General features: G+C 45.1%; 1 protein-coding gene across 1 annotated transcript in view; it reads right to left on the bottom strand.

The window, feature by feature from the left end:
* The window catches only part of dmd (dystrophin), a 290,129-nt gene that overhangs the window by 157,046 nt on the left and 111,614 nt on the right, over nucleotides 1-21,469 (bottom strand). Inside the window, exons 17-23 of the mRNA XM_071330767.1 lie at nucleotides 21,167-21,290; nucleotides 20,803-20,890; nucleotides 16,426-16,673; nucleotides 9,898-10,078; nucleotides 5,119-5,264; nucleotides 2,545-2,757; nucleotides 1,220-1,333 (exon numbers count right to left, since the gene is read on the bottom strand). Coding sequence (XP_071186868.1) covers nucleotides 1,220-1,333; nucleotides 2,545-2,757; nucleotides 5,119-5,264; nucleotides 9,898-10,078; nucleotides 16,426-16,673; nucleotides 20,803-20,890; nucleotides 21,167-21,290 — 1,114 coding nt within the window. The remainder of the gene's footprint in view (nucleotides 1-1,219; nucleotides 1,334-2,544; nucleotides 2,758-5,118; nucleotides 5,265-9,897; nucleotides 10,079-16,425; nucleotides 16,674-20,802; nucleotides 20,891-21,166; nucleotides 21,291-21,469) is intronic.

Genomic DNA, 21,469 nt, shown 5'->3' with positions numbered 1-21,469 from the left:
AGAAGGTGAATGACAGGTTGCCAGGTGAGAGAAGGTGAATGACAGGTTGCCAGGTGGGAGAAGGTGAATGACAGGTTGCCAGGTGAGAGAAGGTGAATGACAGGTTGCCAGGTGAGAGAAGGTGAATGACAGGTTGCCAGTTGAGAGAAGGTGAATGACAGGTTGCCAGGGGAGAGAAGGTGAATGACAGGTTGCCAGGGGAGAGAAGGTGAATGACAGGTTACCAGGGGAGAGAAGGTGAATGACAGGTTGCCAGGTGAGAGAAGGTGAATGACAGGTTGCCAGGTGAGAGAAGGTGAATGACAGGTTGCCAGGGGAGAGAAGGTGAATGACAGGTTGCCAGGTGAGAGAAGGTGAATGACAGGTTGCCAGGTGGGAGAAGGTGAATGACAGGTTGCCAGGTGAGAGAAGGTGAATGACATGTTGCCAGGTAGGAGAAGGTGAATGACAGGTTGCCAGGTGAGAGAAGGTGAATGACAGGTTGCCAGGTGAGAGAAGGTGAATGACAGGTTGCCAGGTGGGAGAAGGTGAATGACAGGTTGCCAGGTGAGAGAAGGTGAATGCCAGGTTGCCAGGGAAGAGAAGGTGAATGACAGGTTGCCAGGTGAGAGAAGGTGAATGACAGGTTGCCAGGTGAGAGAAGGTGAATGACAGGTTGCCAGGAAAGAGAAGGTGAATGACAGGTTGCCAGGTGAGAGAAGGTGAATGACAGGTTGACAGGTGAGAGAAGGTGAATGACAGGTTGCCAGGGGAGAGAAGGTGAATGACAGGTTGCCAGGGGAGAGAAGGTGAATGACAGGTTACCAGGGGAGAGAAGGTGAATGACAGGTTGCCAGGTGAGAGAAGGTGAATGACAGGTTGCCAGGTGAGAGAAGGTGAATGACATGTTGCCAGGTAGGAGAAGGTGAATGACAGGTTGCCAGGGGAGAGAAGGTGATTGACAGGTTGCCAGGTGAGAGAAGGTGAATGCCAGGTTGCCAGGTGAGAGAAGGTGAATGACAGGTTGCCAGGTGAGAGAAGGTTAATGACAGGTTGCCAGGTGAGAGAAGGTGAAAGACAGGTTGCCAGGGGAGAGAAGGTGAATGACAGGTTGCCAGGTGAGAGAAGGTGAAAGATAGGTTGCCAGGTGAGAGAAGGTGAGTGACAGGTTGCCAGGTGCCAGGGGAGAGAAAGTGGGAGACAGGCTGGAAGAAGGTGGAAGAAGGTTGCCAGGTCTTACAGTGCACTGCTCCAGCTGTTTCTGCAGGGCCTCTGAGTCCCCCAGCGCTGGCCACTCCTCATTCAGGAACACGTCAACATCAGCCATCCACTTCCTCAGAGTCTTCACGTCATTCTGAGAGACACAGACAGACAGGTTGACAGACAGCACAGAACTGACAATGTGCTTAGAGTCATTTATAGCCGCACACACAAACAAAGTCAGAAACATGTCAGCGTCACCCATCCACTTCCTCAGAGTCTTCACATCATGATGCAGACACTGACAGCAAAGACCACATTGATATTGTCCTCCTTACAGTCATTTACACAGGAACATATGGTATACTCACTCACAGATCTATCGAAATCTCTTCATCTCTGTCTCTATCTCTTCATCTCTGTCTCTATCTCTTCATCTCTGTCTCTATCTCTTCATCTCTGTCTCTATCTCTTCATCTCTGTCTCTATCTCTTCATCTCTGTCTCTATCTCTTCATCTCTGTCTCTATCTCTTCATCTCTGTCTCTCTGTCTCTATCTCTTCATCTCTGTCTCTATCTCTTCATCTCTGTCTCTATCTCTTCATCTCTGTCTCTTCATCTCTGTCTCTATCTCCTCATCTCTGTCTATCTCTTCATCTCTGTCTATCTCTTCATCTCTGTCTCTATCTCTTCATCTCTGTCTCTATCTCTTCATCTCTGTCTCTATCTCTTCATCTCTGTCTATATCTCTTCATCTCTGTCTATATCTCTTCATCTCTGTCTATCTCTGTCTATCTCTTCATCTCTGTCTCTATCTCTTCATCTCTGTCTATATCTCTTCATCTCTGTCTATCTCTTCATCTCTGTCTCTATCTCTTCATCTCTGTCTCTATCTCTTCATCTCTGTCTATCTCTTCATCTCTGTCTCTTCATCTCTGTCTCTATCTCTTCATCTCTGTCTCTATCTCTTCATCTCTGTCTATCTCTTCATCTCTGTCTCTATCTCTTCATCTCTGTCTATCTCTTCATCTCTGTCTCTATCTCTTCATCTCTGTCTCTATCTCTTCATCTCTGTCTATCTCTTCATCTCTGTCTCTATCTCTTCATCTCTGTCTCTATCTCTTCATCTCTGTCTCTTCATCTCTGTCTCTATCTCTTCATCTCTGTCTCTATCTCTTCATCTCTGTCTCTATCTCTTCATCTCTGTCTCCCTCTCTCCCTTTCCCTCTCTCTATCTCTCTCTCGCTCTCCCTCTCCCTCGTTCTACTCTCTCTCCCTCTATTTCGCTCTCTACCTACTCTCTCTCGCTCCCTCTCGCCCTCTCTCTCGCAGCACCCCCCCACCCCCCTCCAACCCCCACGGTACCTGGAACTGCAGTAATTTAGCCATAAGCTCTGTTATCTTGGTCGCCTGTTCCCCCAGCGTTGAGGACAGGCGTCTCCAGCGAGTCATGATGCTGTCCATCTCTGTCCTGTACTTGTGACTGATCTCTGGAGGGGCCTTCTGAAAAACCTGGTCCACTGTAGACGTCAGGTAGTCCACCTCCCTCTGGTGCTCTGCAAGCGCAACCTGCATTACCTGTGGGGAAGGACATGGAGATGGTTGTACTCAATACAGGGTGAATCCCAACTTTCACATTTTCACTGAAGTCTCTTATTGATATCAATGTATGATTAAGAGAAAATGTTAGTTATGATTTGGCCATATGAGAACTTTTTTAACATTTTAATTCCATGGACGCTAGCCACCCAGAGGAGGCACTGAGGGGAAGATGGAGAGATTCGTTTTTGGGGGTGGAACACAGAAAGAAATCCCCCCGTGGTTTTTTATTCATTTTTGGTCCATGGAGCTTAATGCAAACCAGAGGCAGCTAAAGAGTAGCTTTGAGGACTATGTCTGAAGTCCAAATGGACCCCTAGCCCCTCTGCCCTCTCTGTCTAGGGAGAAGGGCCTGGTGACCCCTAGCCCCTCTGCCCTCTCTGTCTAGGGAGAAGGGCCTGTTGACCCCTAGCCCCTCTGCCCTCTCTGTCTAGGGAGAAGGGCCTGTTGACCCCTAGCCCCTCTGGGTTATAGAAAAATATCAGAAACTTTGAACATCCCACGGAGCACCATTAAATCCATTATTAAAAAATGGAAAGAATATGGCACCACAACAAACCTGCCAAGAGAGGGCCGGCCACCAAAACTCACAGACCAGTCAAGGAGGGCATTAATCAGAGAGGCAACAAAGAGACCAAAGATAACCCTGAAGGAGCTGCAAAGCTCCAAAGCGGAGATTGGAGTATCTGTCCATAGGACCATTTTAAGCCATACACGCCACAGAGCTGGGCTTTACGGAAGAGTGGCCAGAAAATAATAAGCAAACATGTTTGGTGTTCGTCAGAAGGCTTGTGGGAGAGTCCCCAAACATATGGAAGAAGGTACTCTGGTCAGATGAGACTAAAATTTAGCTTTTTGACCATCAAGGAAAACGCTATGTCTGGCGCAAACCCAACACCTCCCATCACCCCGAGAACACCATCCCCACAGTGAAGCATGGTGGTGGCAGCATCATGCTGTGGGGATGTTTTTCATCGGCAGGGACTGGGAAACTGGTCAGAATTGAAGGAATGATGGATGGCGCTAAATACAGGGAAATTCTTGAGGGAAACCTGTTTCAGTCTTCCAGAGATTTGAGACTGGGACGGAGGTTCATCTTCCAGCAGGACAAGGACCCTAAGCATACTGCTAAAGCAACACTCGAGTGATTTAAGGGGAAACATTTAAATGTCTTGGAATGGCCTAGTCAAAGCCCAGACCTCAATCCAATTGAGAATCTGTGGTATAAACCTAGCGGAACTCATCCAACTTGAAGGAGCTGGAGCAGTTTTGCCTTGAAGAATGGGCAAAAATCCCAGTGGCTAGATGTGCCAAGCTTATAGAGACATACCCCAAGAGACTTGCAGCTGTAATTGCTGCAAAAGGTGGCTCTACAAAGTATTGGCTTTGGGGGGGTGAATAGTTATACATGCTCAAGTTTTCAGTTTTTTTGTCTTATTTGTTGTTTGTTTCACAATCAAAAATATTTTGCATCTTCAAAGTGGTAGGGATGTTGTGTAAATCAAATGATACAAACCCCCCAAAAAATCAATTTTAATTCCAGGTTGTAAGGCAACAAAATAGGAAAAATGCCAAGGGGGTGAATACTTACGCAAGCCACTGTATGTCAGGTTAAACTGATCTGACCTTGGATTTAAAGTCTCAGAGAACATCCATTTAGCACCAGAACTTAATAAAAACAATAACAAGGCCATAAAAAGTCTTAGTTTTTTTATGCGGTGATTCATTTTGGCACAATAACAAGGTAAAATGAGTCTTTAGTGTGTCCCAAATGGCACCCTAATCCTTATGAAGTGCACTAATTCAGCCTATATCTGGTCAAAAGTAGTGCACTACATAGGGAACAGGGTGCCATTTGGGACACAGCCTTAGTCCGTGCTGTGTGGCAGTAACCCTGGGACATCCATAGATAGATGGAAAAACACACTGATTTGATCCTCTGGGTCTTCCTCTGTCGTCAATAACATTTCTCCATTTCTCATAATTGCAGTGAGGCGCTGCTCTGCTCTGTTAGTGCTCTCTGAATGTAAAGCAGTAGAGAACAACTATTTATCCTGGCAGCCCTGCTGGTATCTCCTCATCAAGAGTTACTGCACTTTCACTGAACTAGATCGTCATGTGAAGCAGCCTCTTGTTTCTGGTCTTGTCTTGACTGTTAATTAATACGTTGATTCAGTACGCGGGCTGTTCAACTAGGTTGCATTAACAGTGTGCAAGCAGAAATTGTTACGGGTGTTTTGTGGCAGAATCCTCATAATAAAACAGAATAAAACAGACAGCCACCCAGCCAACCAGTCAGCCAGACACACAGCCAACCAGACATCCAGAGTGGTTCAGTACCTTGACATCCTTCAGCCTCCCCTCCATGACAGGGTATTCAGTGACGGCTGTAGAGGGGATGGTTAGCCTCGCCTCACACTGCTGTAACCAGGCCAACAGAGTAGATACGGTCTCCTTATAGAGCACTGGAGGAAGGCTCTCCTGAACTGGAGGGAGAGATACAATAACGGTTATGGGATGGAGGGAGGGATCGAGGGCTGGATGGATGGATGAATGGATGGATAGATGGAGGGATGGGTGGATGGATGGATGGACAGACGTACAAATGGATGGAAAGATGGATTAATTAATTGACTGACTGACTGCTTGATGGATCGATTGATTGATTAATTTGATTTGGAAGATCCATTGGGGATGTAAATATAATTTATCCACTAAAAATACTGTATGCGTTGCCTGTGAGCAATTGAGTGTGATGGTGTGCAGGTTCTACCACTTCACTATAATATACTATATACCCACAGTGCTTCTGGCCTGCTGTCAGGTTCTACCACTTCACTATAATATACTATATACCCACAGTGCTTCTGGCCTGCTGTCAGGTTCTACCACTTCACTATAATATACTATATACCCACAGCCCTTCTGGCCTGCTGTCAGGCTCTACCACTTCACTATAATATACTATATACCCACAGTCCTTCTGGCCTGCTGTCAGGTTCTACCACTTCACTATAATATACTATATACCCACAGTCCTTCTGGCCTGCTGTCAGACTCTACCACTTCACTATAATATACTATATACCCACAGTCCTTCTGGCCTGCTGTCAGGCTCTACCACTTCACTATAATATACTATATACCCACAGTCCTTCTGGCCTGCTGTCAGGCTCTACCACTTCACTATAATATACTACACTGCTCAAAAAAATTAAGGGAACACTTAAACAACACAATGTAACTCCAAGTCAATCACACTTCTGTGAAATCAAACTGTCCACTTAGGAAGCAACACTGATTGACAATAAATTTCACATGCTGTTGTGCAAATGGAATAGACAAAAGGTGGAAATTATAGGCAATTAGCAAGACACCCCCAATAAAGGAGTGGTTCTGCAGGTGGTGACCACAGACAACTTCTCAGTTCCTATGCTTCCTGGCTGATGTTTTGGTCACTTTTGAATGCTGGCGGTGCTCTCACTCTAGTGGTAGCATGAGACGGAGTCTACAACCCACACAAGTGGCTCAGGTAGTGCAGTTCATCCAGGATGGCACATCAATGCGAGCTGTGGCAAAAAGGTTTGCTGTGTCTGTCAGCGTAGTGTCCAGAGCATGGAGGCGCTACCAGGAGACAGGCCAGTACATCAGGAGACGTGGAGGAGGCCGTAGGAGGGCAACAACCCAGCAGCAGGACCGCTACCTCCGCCTTTGTGCAAGGAGGTGCACTGCCAGAGCCCTGCAAAATGACCTCCAGCAGACCACAAATGTGCATGTAAAGAAGGCGCAACAGCAGAGGCGCAACAGCGCCTCTTCAACCTCAGGAGGCTGAAGAAATTTGGCTTGTCACCGAAAACACTCAAAAACTTTTACAGATGCACAATCGAGAACATCCTGTCGAGCTGTATCACAGGCTGATACGGCAACTTCTCCGCCCACAACCGTAAGGCTCTCCGGAGGTTAGTGCGGTCTGCACAACGCATCACCGGGGGCAAACTACCTGCCCTCCAGGACACCTACAACACCCGATGTCACAGGAAGGCCATAAAGATCATCAAGGACAACAACCACCCCAGCCACTGCCGGTTCACCCCGCTTTCATCCAGAAGGCGAGGTCAGTACAGGTGCATCAAAACGGGGACCGAGAGACTGAATAACAGCTTATATCTCAAGGCCATCAGACTGTTAAACAGCCATCACTAACATTGAGTGGCTGCTGCCAACATACTGACTCAAATCTCTAGCCACTTTAATAATAAAAAATTGGATGTAATAAATGTATCACTAGTCACTTTAAACAATGCCACTTTATGTAATGTTTACATACCCTACATTACTCATCTCATATGTATATACGGTACTCTATACCATCTACTGCATCTTGCCTACGCCGTTCGGCCATCACTCATCTATATATTTATATGTACATATTCTTATTCATTCCTTTACACTTGTGTGTATAAGGTAGTTGTTGTGAAATAGTTAGATTACTTGTTAGATATTACTGCATGGTCGGAACTAGAAGCAAAAGCATTTTGCTACACTCGCATTAACATCTGCTAGCCATGTGTATGTGACCAATACAATTTGATTTGATTTGATACAGACACACTTTGAACTTGAAACGTAATTGAGCATACATTAGGCATATTTCTATTCCCTGTGAGTAGAGGACCCATGTGTTAATACACTTTCTATCATTTACCCCTCTGTGTTCATATTACTGCTCTCTGATAAGCCCATTCACACACACACACACACACACACACACACACACACACACACACACACACACACACACACACACACACACACACACACACACACACACACACACACACACACACACACACACACACACACACACACACACACACACACACACACACACACACACACAGAGCAGCTGAACCAGCCAGCTCCCTCTCTCCCTCTCTGACATCCACTCTGCATATGGAGATGAGAACAAACCGTCCTGCTGTGTTCTGCGTCCTCTCCTCTAAAATACCCTCCTCTCCTCTAAAACATCCTCCTCTCTAAAATACCCTCCTCTCCTCTAACATACCCTCCTCTCCTCTAACATACCCTCCTCTCCTCTAAAACATCCTCCTCTCCTCTAAAACATCCTCCTCTCCTCTAAAACATCCTCCTCTCCTCTAAAATACCCTCCTCTCCTCTAAAATACCCTCCTCTCCTCTAAAACATCCTACTCTCCTCTAAAACATCCTCCTCTCCTCTAAAACATCCTCCTCTCCTCGAAAACGTCCTCCTCTCCTCGAAAACACCCTCCTCTCCTCTAAAATACCCTCCTCTCCTCTAAAACACCCTCCTCTCCACTAAAATACCCTCCTCCTCTCTAAAACATCCTCCTCTCCTCTAAAATACCCTCCTCTCCTCTAAAACATCCTCCTCTCCTCTAAAACACCCTCCTCTCCTCTAAAACACCCTCCTCTCCTCTAAAACATCCTCCTCTCCTCTAAAACACCCTCCTCTCCTCTAAAACACCCTCCTCTCCTCTAAAACACCCTCCTCTCCTCTAAAACACCCTCCTCTCCTCTAAAATACCCTCCTCTCCTCTAAAATACCCTCCTTTCCTCTAAAATACCCTCCTCTCCTCTAAAATACCCTCCTCCTCTCTAAAACATCCTCCTCTCCACTAAAATACCCTCCTCCTCTCTAAAATACCCTCCTCTCCTCTAAAACACCCTCCTCTCCTCTAAAATACCCTCCTCTCCTCTAAAATACCCTCCTCTCCTCTAAAACATCCTCCTCTCCTCTAAAATACCCTCCTCTCCTCCTCTCCTCTAAAACATCCTCCTCTTCTCTAAAATATCCTCCTCTCCTCTCCTGTCCTCTTCTGTTCTCCTCTAAAATATCCTCCTCTCCTCTAAACAATCCTCCTCCTCTCTAAAATATTATCCTCTCCTCTCTCTCTGTCGCACGTGCCACAGCACTTACCTCCCCCAAACCCAAACCCTCACCTATTAACTTCTAACCCTTACCTATTAACCCCTAACCCTCACCTATTAACCTCTAACCCTCACCTATTAACCCCTAACCCTCACCTATTAACCCCTAACCTTCACCTATTAACCCCTAACCCTCACCTATTAACCCCTAACCCTCACCTATTAACCCCTAACCCTCACCTATTAACCCCTAACCTTCACCTGTTAACCCCTAACCCTCACCTATTAACCCCTAACCCTCACCTATTAACACCTAACCCTCACCTGTTAACCCCTAACCTTCACCTGTTAACCCCTAACCCTCACCTATTAACCCCTAACCTTCACCTATTAACCCCTAACCCTCACCTGTTAACCCCTAACCTTCACCTATTAACCCCTAACCCTCACCTATTAACCCCTAACCCTCACCTGTTAACCCCTAACCTTCACCTATTAACCCCTAACCCTCACCTATTAACCCCTAACCTTCACCTATTAACCCCTAACCTTCACCTATTAACCCCTAACCCTCACCTATTAACCCCTAACCCTCACCTATTAACCCCTAACCTTCACCTATTAACCCCTAACCCTCACCTATTAAACCCTAACCCTCACCTATTAACCCCTAACCCTCACCTATTAAACCCTAACCTTCACCTGTTAACCCCTAACCCTCACCTATTAACCCCTAACCCTCACCTATTAAACCCTAACCTTCACCTGTTAACCCCTAACCTTCACCTATTAAACCCTAACCTTCACCTGTTAACCCCTAACCCTCACCTATTAAACCCTAACCTTCACCTATTAACCCCTAACCCTCACCTATTAAACCCTAACCCTCACCTGTTAACCCCTAACCTTCACCTATTAAACCCTAACCTTCACCTATTAACCCCTAACCCTCACCTATTAACCCCTAACCCTCACCTGTTAACCCCTAACCCTCACCTATTAACCCCTAACCCTCACCTGTTAACCCCTTACCCTCACCTGTTAACCCCTAACCTTCACCTGTTAAACCCTAACCCCCACCTGTTAACCCCTAACAATCAGAAGTTGACCAGGTGTGGTGTGCTTTTTCTCTTCCCTCATGACCCCTTTCTGTGTTCCTGTGTGTAAGTGTACGCCTGCATTGTGTTTGTGTCCTGCTCCATATTCTCACCCAGCACCAGCTGTCTCTCTCGGGCCTGGAGCTCATCCAGGACCTGCTGGTGATGCTGTGTGAAGTCAGTGATGTCTGCATCGAAGAAGACAGGAGCATTCTCCTTCTCCCTCAGTGCCTTCAGCTTCTCCTTTAGCAGGTTGACCTGGGGCTCCAGAGAGGAGAAACGAGCTATCTCCTCCTGGGGGGGATAGGGGGGAGGGGGAGGGAGGTAGGGAGAGGAGAGGAGGAGGGGGGGGTAGGGAGAGGAGGAAAGGAGGAGGGGGGGATAGGGAGAGGAGAGGAGGAGAGGGGAGGAGGAGAGGGTTGGGAGAAGAGGGGAGATGGGAGGGAGGAGGAGGGGAGGAGAGTGTAGGAGAGGGGAAGAGGGAGAGGAGGAGGGGGTTGGGAGAAGAGGTGGGAGAGGGGGGAGGAAGTGGAGGGGGGGAGACGATGAGGAGGGAAGAAGGGGTGAGGGGGAGTGAAAGGGAGAAAAAAGGAGAGAGTGAGACAGAGACAGATCAGCAGAAAGCAAGAGAAAAAAGACAGGAAGAGAGGAAGACAGGAAGAGATGAAGACAGAAACGTTTGACCCAAGTTAAACAATTTAACGGCAATGCTACCAAATACTAATTGAGTGTATGTAAACTTCTGACCAACTGGGAATGTGATGAAAGAAATAAAAGCTGAAATAAATCATTCTCTCTACTATTATTCTGATATTTCACATTCTTAAAATAAAGAATTGAACCTAACTGACCTAAAACAGGGCATTGTTACTAGGATTAAATGTCAGGAATTGTGAAAAACTGAGTTTAAATGTATTTGGCTAAGGTGTATGTAAACTTCCGACTTCAACTGTATATATAAATAATCAGATTAGGTCTTAGTATCCAAGTCTAATCTATCAGAGGGGGTCTTAGTATCCAAGTCTAATCTATCAGAGGGGGTCTTAGTATCCAAGTCTAATCTATCAGAGGGGGTCTTAGTATCCAAGTCTAATCTACCAGAGGGGGTCTTAGTATTCAAGTCTAATCTATTTGAGGGGTCTTAGTATCCAAGTCTAATCTATTTGAGGGGTCTTAGTATCCAAGTCTAATCTACCAGAGGGGGTCTTAGTATCCAAGTCTAATCTATCAGAGGGGGTCTTAGTATCCAAGTCTAATCTATCAGAGGGGGTCTTAGTATCCAAGTCTAATCTATCAGAGGGGGTCTTAGTATCCAAGTCTAATCTATCAGAGGGGGTCTTAGTATCCAAGTCTAATCTATCAGAGGGGGTCTTAGTATCCAAGTCTAATCTACCAGAGGGGGTCTTAGTATCCAAGTCTAATCTATTTGAGGGGTCTTAGTATCCAAGTCTAATCTACCAGAGGGGGTCTTAGTATCCAAGTCTAATCTATCAGAGGGGGTCTTAGTATCCAAGTCTAATCTACCAGAGGGGGTCTTAGTATCCAAGTCTAATCTACCAGAGGGGGTCTTAGTATCCAAGTCTAATCTACCAGAGGGGGTCTTAGTATCCAAGTCTAATCTACCAGAGGGGGTCTTAGTATCCAAGTCTAATCTACCAGAGGGGGTCTTAGTATTCAAGTCTAATCTATTTGAGGGGTCTTAGTATCCAAGTCTAATCTATTTGAGGGGTCTTAGTATCCAAGTCTAATCTACCAGAGGGGGTCTTAGTATCCAAGTCTAATCTATCAGAGGGGGTCTTAGTATCCAAGTCTAATCTACCAGAGGGGGTCTTAGTATCCAAGTCTAATCTACCAGAGGGGGTCTTAGTATCCAAGTCTAATCTATCAGAGGGGGTCTTAGTATCCAAGTCTAATCTACCAGAGGGGGTCTTAGTATCCAAGTCTAATCTATCAGAGGGGTCTTAGTATCCAAGTCTAATCTACCAGAGGGGGTCTTAGTATCCAAGTCTAATCTATTTGAGGGGTCTTAGTATCCAAGTCTAATCTATCAGAGGGGGTCTTAGTATCCAAGTCTAATCTACCAGAGAGGGTCTTAGTATCCAAGTCTAATCTATCAGAGGGGGTCTTAGTATCCAAGTCTAATCTACCAGAGGGGGTCTTAGTATCCAAGTCTAATCTACCAGAGGGGGTCTTAGTATTCAAGTCTAATCTATTTGAGGGGTCTTAGTATCCAAGTCTAATTTACTAGAGGGGTCTTAGTATCCAAGTCTAATCTATCAGAGGGGGTCTTAGTATCCAAGTCTAATCTACCAGAGGGGGTCTTAGTATCCAAGTCTAATCTATCAGAGGGGGTCTTAGTATCCAAGTCTAATCTACCAGAGGGGGTCTTAGTATCCAAGTCTAATCTATCAGAGGGGTCTTAGTATCCAAGTCTAATCTACCAGAGGGGGTCTTAGTATCCAAGTCTAATCTACCAGAGGGGGTCTTAGTATCCAAGTCTAATCTACCAGAGGGGGTCTTAGTATCCACGTCTAATCTACCAGAGGGGGTCTTAGTATCCAAGTCTAATCTACCAGAGGGGGTCTTAGTATCCAAGTCTAATCTACCAGAGGGGGTCTTAGTATCCAAGTATAATCTACCAGAGGGGGTCTTAGTATCCAAGTCTAATCTACCAGAGGGGGTCTTAGTATCCAAGTCTAATCTATCAGAGGGGGTCTTAGTATCCAAGTCTAATCTATCAGAGGGGGTCTTAGTATCCAAGTCTAATCTACCAGACGGGGTCTTAGTATCCAAGTCTAATCTATCAGAGGGGGTCTTAGTATCCAAGTCTAATCTATCAGAGGGGTCTTAGTATCCAAGTGTAATCTACCAGAGGGGGTCTTAGTATCCAAGTCTAATCTACCAGAGGGGGTCTTAGTATCCAAGTCTAATCTATCAGAGGGGGTCTTAGTATCCAAGTCTAATCTATCAGAGGGGGTCTTAGTATCCAAGTCTAATCTATCAGAGGGGGTCTTAGTATCCAAGTCTAATCTATCAGAGGGGGTCTTAGTATCCAAGTCTAATCTACCAGAGGGGGTCTTAGTATCCAAGTCTAATCTACCAGAGGGGGTCTTAGTATCCAAGTCTAATCTATCAGAGTCGACACAATACATTAACATCTCATTACAGCTTTGTGCTGTTCTGCTGTTGTTATGAGCCATTCATTACAAAATAGTCAAATTTAGATTTTATTACAATTAAATATTTATGGCAAACCTTCCCAGTGGCAATGTGTTTTCTCTGTGGTGAATACAGAACAGAGAATATTGTTGTATGAATACTGAACGACACTGTATGAAGTGTTTCCCCTACGATTTGTTTCAGCAGCGGTGGACGAGTGTGTGTGGGAGCGGGGGTCTTCCTGGGGTCTTCCTATGGAGGGGAGGGGTGGGGTCTTCCTATGGGGGGGGTGGGGTCTTCTGACTTACCTAACTAAACAGCTGTACAACAGGAGACAGGACAGGACCAACTATGAGCAGTGACTCACCTAACTAAACAGCTATACAACAGGAGACAGGACAGGACCAACTATGAGCAGTGACTCACCTAACTAAACAGCTATACAACAGGAGACAGGACAGGACCAACTATGAGCAGTGACTCACCTAACTAAACAGCTGTACAACAGGAGACAGGACAGGACCAACTATGAGCAGTGACTCACCTAACTAAACAGCTGTACAACAGGAGACAGGACAGGACCAACTATGAGCAGTGACTCACCTAACTAAACAGCTATACAACAGGAGACAGGACAGGACCAACTATGAGCAGTGACTCACCTAACTAAACAGCTATACAACAGGAGACAGGACAGGACCAACTATGAGCAGTGACTCACCTAACTAAACAGCTATACAACAGGAGACAGGACAGGACCAACTATGAGCAGTGACTCACCTAACTAAACAGCTATACAACAGGAGACAGGACAGGACCAACTATGAGCAGTGACTCACCTAACTAAACAGCTGTACAACAGGAGACAGGACAGGACCAACTATGAGCAGTGACTCACCTAACTAAACAGCTATACAACAGGAGACAGGACAGGACCAACTATGAGCAGTGACTCACCTAACTAAACAGCTATACAACAGGAGACAGGACAGGACCAACTATGAGCATTGACTTACCTAACTAAACAGCTGTACAACAGGAGACAGGACAGGACCAACTATGAGCAGTGACTCACCTAACTAAACAGCTGTACAACAGGAGACAGGACAGGACCAACTATGAGCAGTGACTTACCTAACTAAACAGCTATACAACAGGAGACAGGACAGGACCAACTATGAGCAGTGACTCACCTAACTAAACAGCTATACAACAGGAGACAGGACAGGACCAACTATGAGCAGTGACTCACCTAACTAAACAGCTATACAACAGGAGACAGGACAGGACCAACTATGAGCAGTGACTCACCTAACTAAACAGCTATACAACAGGAGACAGGACAGGACCAACTATGAGCAGTGACTCACCTAACTAAACAGCTATACAACAGGAGACAGGACAGGACCAACTATGAGCAGTGACTCACCTAACTAAACAGCTATACAACAGGAGACAGGACAGGACCAACTATGAGCAGTGACTCACCTAACTAAACAGCTATACAACAGGAGACAGGACAGGACCAACTATGAGCAGTGACTCACCTAACTAAACAGCTATACAACAGGAGACAGGACAGGACCAACTATGAGCAGTGACTCACCTAACTAAACAGCTATACAACAGGAGACAGGACAGGACCAACTATGAGCAGTGACTCACCTAACTAAACAGCTATACAACAGGAGACAGGACAGGACCAACTATGAGCAGTGACTCACCTAACTAAACAGCTATACAACAGGAGACAGAACAGGACCAACTATGAGCAGTGACTCACCTAACTAAAGAGCTATACAACAGGAGACCGGACAGGACCAACTATGAGCAGTGACTCACCTAACTAAACAGCTATACAACAGGAGACAGGACAGGACCAACTATGAGCAGTGACTCACCTAACTAAACAGCTGTACAACAGGAGATAGGACAGGACCAACTAACACACTACACAAGAGGTGGTCATCTCTCCTCTTGGAAAGCTACTAGGGATGCAGGTTTTTGCTCCAACCCCACACGTGCACATTTATGTGTGTGTGTGTGTGTGTGTGTGTGTGTGTGTGTGTGTGTGTGTGTGTGTGTGTGTGTGTGTGTGTGTGTGTGTGTGTGTGTGTGTGTGTGTGTGTGTGTGTGTGTGTGTGTGTGTGTGTGTGTGTGTGTGTGTGCGTGTGTACACAGATGAATCAGGTGTGTTAAAATAGAGTTGAAAATAAACCTTGCACTTGACAGACATACAGACGTATAGTCTCTCTCTCGCTCTCTCTCTCTCTTACTCTCTCTCTTACTCTCTCTCTCTCTCTCTCTCTCTCTCTCTCTCTCTCCCTCTCTCTCTCTCTCTCTCTCTCTCTCTCTCTCTCTCTCTCTCACTCTCTCTCTCTCTCTCTCTCTCTCTCTCTCTCTCTCTCTCTCTCTCTCTCTCTCTCTCTCTCTCTCTCTCTCTCTCTCTCTCACACACACACACACTGTCCCTTCACACACACTCTCTCTCTCGATCAATTCAATTCAAGGGGCTTAATATGTTAACATTGCCAAAGCAAGTGAAGTAGATAATATACAAAAGTGAAATTAACAATAAAAATGAACAGTAAACATTACACATACAGAAGTTCCAAAAGAATAAAGACATTTCAAATGTCATAATGTTGTAACAATGTGCAAATGTTTAAGTACAAAAGGGAAAATAAATAATCATAAATATGGGTTGTATTTACAATGGTGTTTGTTCTTCACCGTTTGCCCTTTTCTTGTGGCAACAGGTCACAAATCTTGCTGCTGTGATGTCACACTGTGGTATTTCACCCAGTAGATATGGGATTTTATCAAAATCGGGTTTGTTTTCTAATTCTTTATGGATCTGTGTAATCTGAGGGAAATATGTCTCTCTAATATGGTCATACATTGGGCAGGAGGTTAGGAAGTGCAGCTCAGTTTCCACCTCATTTTGTGGGCAGTGTGCACATAGCCTGTCTTCTCTTGAGAGCCAGGTCTGTCTACAGCGGCCTTTCTCAATAGCAAGGCTATGCTCACTGAGTCTGTACATAGTCAAAGCTTTCCTTAAGTTTGGGTCAGTCACAGTGGTCAGGTATTCTGCCACTGTGTACTCTCTGTTTAGGGCCAAATAGCATTCTAGCTTGCTCATTTAAAAAAATAATTATTTCTAATGTGTCAAGTAATTATCTTTTTGTTTTCTCATGATATGGTTGGGTCTAATTGTGTTGCTGTCCTGGGACTCTGTGGGGTCTGTTTGTGTTTGTGAACAGAGCCCCAGGACCAGCTTGCTTAGGGGACTCTTCTCCAGGTTCATATCTCTGTAGGTGATGGCTTTGTTATGGAAGGTTTGGGAATCACTTCCTTTTAGGGAGTTATAGAATTTAACGGCTCTTTTCTGGATTTTGATAATTAGCGGGTATCTGCCTAATTCTGCCCTCCCTCCCTCCCTCCCTCCACAGACACTACCCCTTTCCCCCCCCACTCCTCACTCTGCAGCGCTCCAGTTGATGCTTCAGAGGTTCAGGCTCTGAGGCCGGTGGCTGCTGGACCTTCAGCCAGTTCTCAGAGTTGACTACAGCTTGCTCCAGTTGCTGCCAGAGGTTATAGAAGGCCAGGATCTTGCTCTGGTAGGCCAGCCACTCCAGCCTCTCAGCCAGCAGGGCACAGAACCCATCCCAGCGAGTGTTGAGCTCCTCGGCTGCTTTCTGGATGTCATCAGCCCTCCTACTACCACCCTCTGGAGGGACAGACACAACCGCACAGATGTTACAGTCAATGACTTATCTATCCACCTGTCCGTCAGTCTGTCTGTCTGTCCGTCTATCTATCTGCAGTGCCATCAGAAAGTATTCACACCCCTTGACTTATTCAACATTTTGTTGTGTTACAGCCTGAATTCAAAATGGATTAAATAGATTTTTTTCTCTCACCCATCTACACACAATACCCCATAATGACATCACAATACCCCATAATGACATCACAATACCCCATAATGACATCACAATACCCCATAATGACATCACAATACCCCATAATGACATCACAATACCCCATAATGACATCACAATAGCCCATAATGACATCACAATACCCCATAATGACATCACAATAGCCCATCATGACAAAGTGAAAACATATTTTTAGAAATGTTTGCACATTTCTTAAACATGTAATACAGAAATATCTCATTATCTCACCACTTCTTACAAAACGGACCACTTCTTACACTTCTTATCGTCCCAGAATAGGTTCCTTGTTAATCCTTAGGCGCCAATACTGGGATAACACTGTACCATGTAGGAGAGACCTTGTTTCTGTCTTATGGAGCTGCTCCAACCGTCCAGAATACGATTCCCCTGAATCTCCCAGGTGTCCAATGGGAACAGTATCTTGCTGGAATCAGACTCTACCTCAGGCTTCAGTAAGTCTGTCAACATCTTCATACGTCGTTGTTAGAGGAGCTACGTTCACAAACAGTTGATGAAAAGATGACCAACGTGCTCGACTCCATCTTATAGAAACTTAAATCAGGTGTTGAATCCTCGTATATAATCCAATGAACAGAAATAGACAGCACTCCGTTAACTAAACTCACATTGACATATTTTTATTGTCTCACGAACGTTTGGGGTACGAGCCCTTCTTCAGCGTGCAAGGCGAGTGGCAATCAATGTCACAACAACAAGTTCTCTTCTTCCCTATTCTAAGTTTATCACAGTGTTTATGAGATATATTGATGGCAAGGAGGATGCCGTCCATTACATTTGCGTTTGAGTCCGATAAAGAACATGTTTCCTGTTTGGATGTTTTGGTTAGGCAAGATGGTAACGGCCTACTGAGAAACAGATAGAAACGCCAGTCATCTCAGCAGTTATCACCTTCATTAAAAACATCTGACTATACAGCCAACTCCTTCTCATTAGGCGCATGTGTGACTCTGATTCATCATTGGATGTACATGCCAAAGATTTATGTGAACGATTCAAAACAAGAGGTTATAAAGAAGAATTATTGAGTAAGACAAAGTGCGCGGAAATGCATTCTGCAACGCCAAAAATCCCTCTCCTCCCTCTGCAACGTTGGTGTCCACCTACCGTCCCATTTCAAGGTCCATCCAGGAAGTGGTTTTAATAGACATTGGCACATATTACACAGTGACCCCAGCTTTGGTAAAGCCTTTGAATCCCCGGAGGTTTTGCTGTAAGACCCTAAAATTTCCAGGATTGTTTAGTAAGGTCAGACTTTGTCTCAGAAACAATAATTTATGTCTATCAGTTTCCTGACGGCAGTTTCCTTGTCACAACTGTCCACTGTTCCACTATGCCCAGAGGAAGGTTCCAGGTAGAATAACATGTAACATGAAATATGTTGTACATGTCCTCAAGTGTTCCGGTCACTTGTATTATGTGGGTGAGAACAAACGTGAACTTACGACAAGGATATGTGAGAATAAGAGCTCTATTCGCAAAACATGACGGAAAAAATCACCTGTTGCCAGGCATTTCAACAGCCATAATTATGAACTAAGTACCTTCTATTATATGGGCATTTAATTGTTCTATGGGAGAAGATAGGGATCAATGATTTCTCCAAAGACATACTGGTCACGCATAGCTACTCTTGTCCCAGCAGGCATTAATGAGGAATGTTATTTTTCAATTTTTTTGTAGTATGTTTTTTGTAGTAGGTTATAAAAAGTCAAAACATTTAGGTAATGACATCATAATGCAATTATATTGTGTGTCTATCTTTATTTGATTATCATGTTTCCCCCACAGCTTCCTCTGCTGGGATCTCTTGATTGGGCCAAAACTGACTGTGAATTTAGAATTATGCCCACCTATGTGATCTTGTTGTTGTGACTTTGATTGCTATTGCTTTGCACACTGAAGAAGGGCTCATACCCGAAACATTCGTGCTGCAATAAAAATATGTCAATTCAAGTTTATTTACCGGAGTGCTGTCCTATTTGTTGTCACGTTCGCTGGAATAAATATCGGACCAAGGCGCAGCGGATGTTGAGTTCCACATAATTTAAGAAACTTAGCAAAGACAAAAACAAATAAACAATAAACTAACAACAAACCATGAGAGGTACTAAAGAGAGGTACTCAGTAATGTGTTTTTTTGTTGCAGTTTTACTTTAGTGGTTTATTGCAAACAGGAGGCATATTTTTGAATATTTTTATTCTGTAATTCTGTAATAATTCTTTATTAGGCTAATATTGTGGAGTAACTACAATGTTGTTGATCCATCCTCAGTTTTCTCCTATCACAGCCATTAAACTCTGTAACTGTTTTAAAGTCACCATTGGCCTCATGGTGAAATCCCTGAGCGGTTTCCTTCCTCTCCGGCAACTGAGTTAGGATGGACGCCTGTATCTGTGTAGTGACTGGGTGTACTGATACACCATCCAAAGTGTAATTAATCACCGCACCATGCTCAAAGGGATATTCAATGTCTGCTGTTTTAATTTTCATCCATCAATAGGTGCCCTTCTTTGTGAGGCATTGGAAAAACCTATCTGGTCTTTGTGGTTGAATTTGTGTTTGAAATTCACTGGTCAACTGAGGGACCTTGCATGTGTGGGGTACAGAGACGAGGAAGTCATTCAAAAATCATGTTATAAACTATTATTGCACACAGAGTGAGTCCATGCAACTTATTATGTGATATCTTAAGTAAATGTTTACACCTGAACTTTTTTAGGCTTGCCATAACAAAGAGGTTGAATACTCTGCTTTTCACTTGAATTCATTTCTAAACATTTCTAAAAACCTAATTACAGGTTTTGGGGTATCGTGTGTAGGCCAGTGACACAAAATCTAAATTTAATCAATTTTAAATTCAGGCTGTAACACAACAAAATGTGGAAAAAGTCAAGGGGTGTGAATACTTTCTGAAGGCATCTGTCTCTCTGTCTCTCTGTCTCTCTGTGTCTCTGTGTCTCTGTGTCTCTGTCTCTCTGTCTCTCTCTCTCTCTCTCTCTCTCTCTCTCTCTCTCTCTCTCTCTCTCTCTCTCTCTCTCTCTCTCTCTCTCTCTCTCTCTCTCTCTATCTATCTATTGATCAATCAAGCCCCTGCTTCGTCATAACTAGGGCCCTAGGGAGTCAACAATCTGAGCCGATTCAACCTGAACGGTCTGTCCATTCATTGGTAATAACACAGTGTAATCAACAGAGAGAAGACTGAAGTACCCAGTACTACACCGCTTTCACAGACAATCATATGAAATCAATCCTTGTATAACCGGCCCCTCTTTACAAGACAACAGCACATATTAAACCACGCTGTTGTCAGGTAAACGCCACCATTACACAGGATTGAATTGAAATGTTCAATACAAATCCATACCTTCAGCGTTTCAGTGCAACAACAAGAGAAAGTGAAAACCCTGTTCACAGCACCGATACCTTTGGTGTTCCAGTTGGGTTCAAGTGTTCTTCTATTCAGAACCTCTGACTCGGAGGCAGGGTGAGACAGTAGGCCCGGTCGCTATGCAGTGCCTGCGTCCCAAATGGCACCCTATTCCCTATGAAGTGCACTACATTTGACCAGGTCTCCTATGGGCTCTGGTCAAAAGTAGTGCACTACACGTGGAATAGAGTGCCATTTGGGAGGAAGACAATGTTTGTCCTCTATGACTTGTTAACAATGATACAAGGACAGAGGAGAGCAGAGGAGGTGACATGAGACGCAGGGCTCCTCGCCCATGGAGTCTCATAACAAGGGCAGAGACAACGGTTGCTATGGAAACAACGACGAGGGGACAGACGACAGGTAGAGGAGAGTTGCCATGGGGACAGCCGGCGGTGGGTGGGTGTCTGTGTGGCGGTGTGTGGCGTGGGTGTGTTTCATTTACCGCTCGCCAGCTGATCGAGCAAAGCCTGTGCTGAACGAGTTGCTTCCTGAAGCTTCCGCAACTTCTCTGGCCTCTCCCTCTCTATCGCCTGAGAGAGAGAGAGAGAGAGAGAGAGAGAGAGAGAGAGAGAGAGAGAGAGAGAGAGAGAGAGAGAGAGAGAGAGAGAGAGATTGGGAGACAGGAGACATAGAGAGACAGAGGGAGACAAGAGACAGAGAAACAAAGAGGGATGGAAAAAGTGATACATCATGGCCATAGTGACAGGCTGACAGTGTAGTGGCTGAGTAATGAGGTATGGTGCATTTTGGGTAACACTGCATTGTGCGGTGCATTATGGGTAAGGCTGCATGACCTATGACCTCACCAGGACTTTATCGTGGAGCTCCTGTACGCTGCCCTCCTTCCTGGACATGGAGAACTCTGGGCTCTGTAGGATGGCCTTGGAGCGCGTGATGAAACTGTGCAGCTCAGTGAAGTCCATGTCAAACCTGAACACACACAGAACACAAAGTCAATCCCTGCGCTGGTATAACGCTCCCAAGGTTAGGACAACGTTAGGACAACTTTGGTACAACCTGTTCACCAGCTACACCTGCAGATATACCTCTTCTTCTATTTCTTCCTCTGTGATCCAGTTGTTTATGGTTGTGCGATTCTCCTACTAAAC

This window comes from Salvelinus alpinus, chromosome 10 (genome assembly GCF_045679555.1).
Source record: "Salvelinus alpinus chromosome 10, SLU_Salpinus.1, whole genome shotgun sequence".
Lineage (NCBI taxonomy): Eukaryota > Metazoa > Chordata > Actinopteri > Salmoniformes > Salmonidae > Salvelinus > Salvelinus alpinus.
The sequence above is the reverse complement of the archived record's forward strand: the minus strand, read 5'-3'. Positions and strand labels throughout refer to the sequence as shown.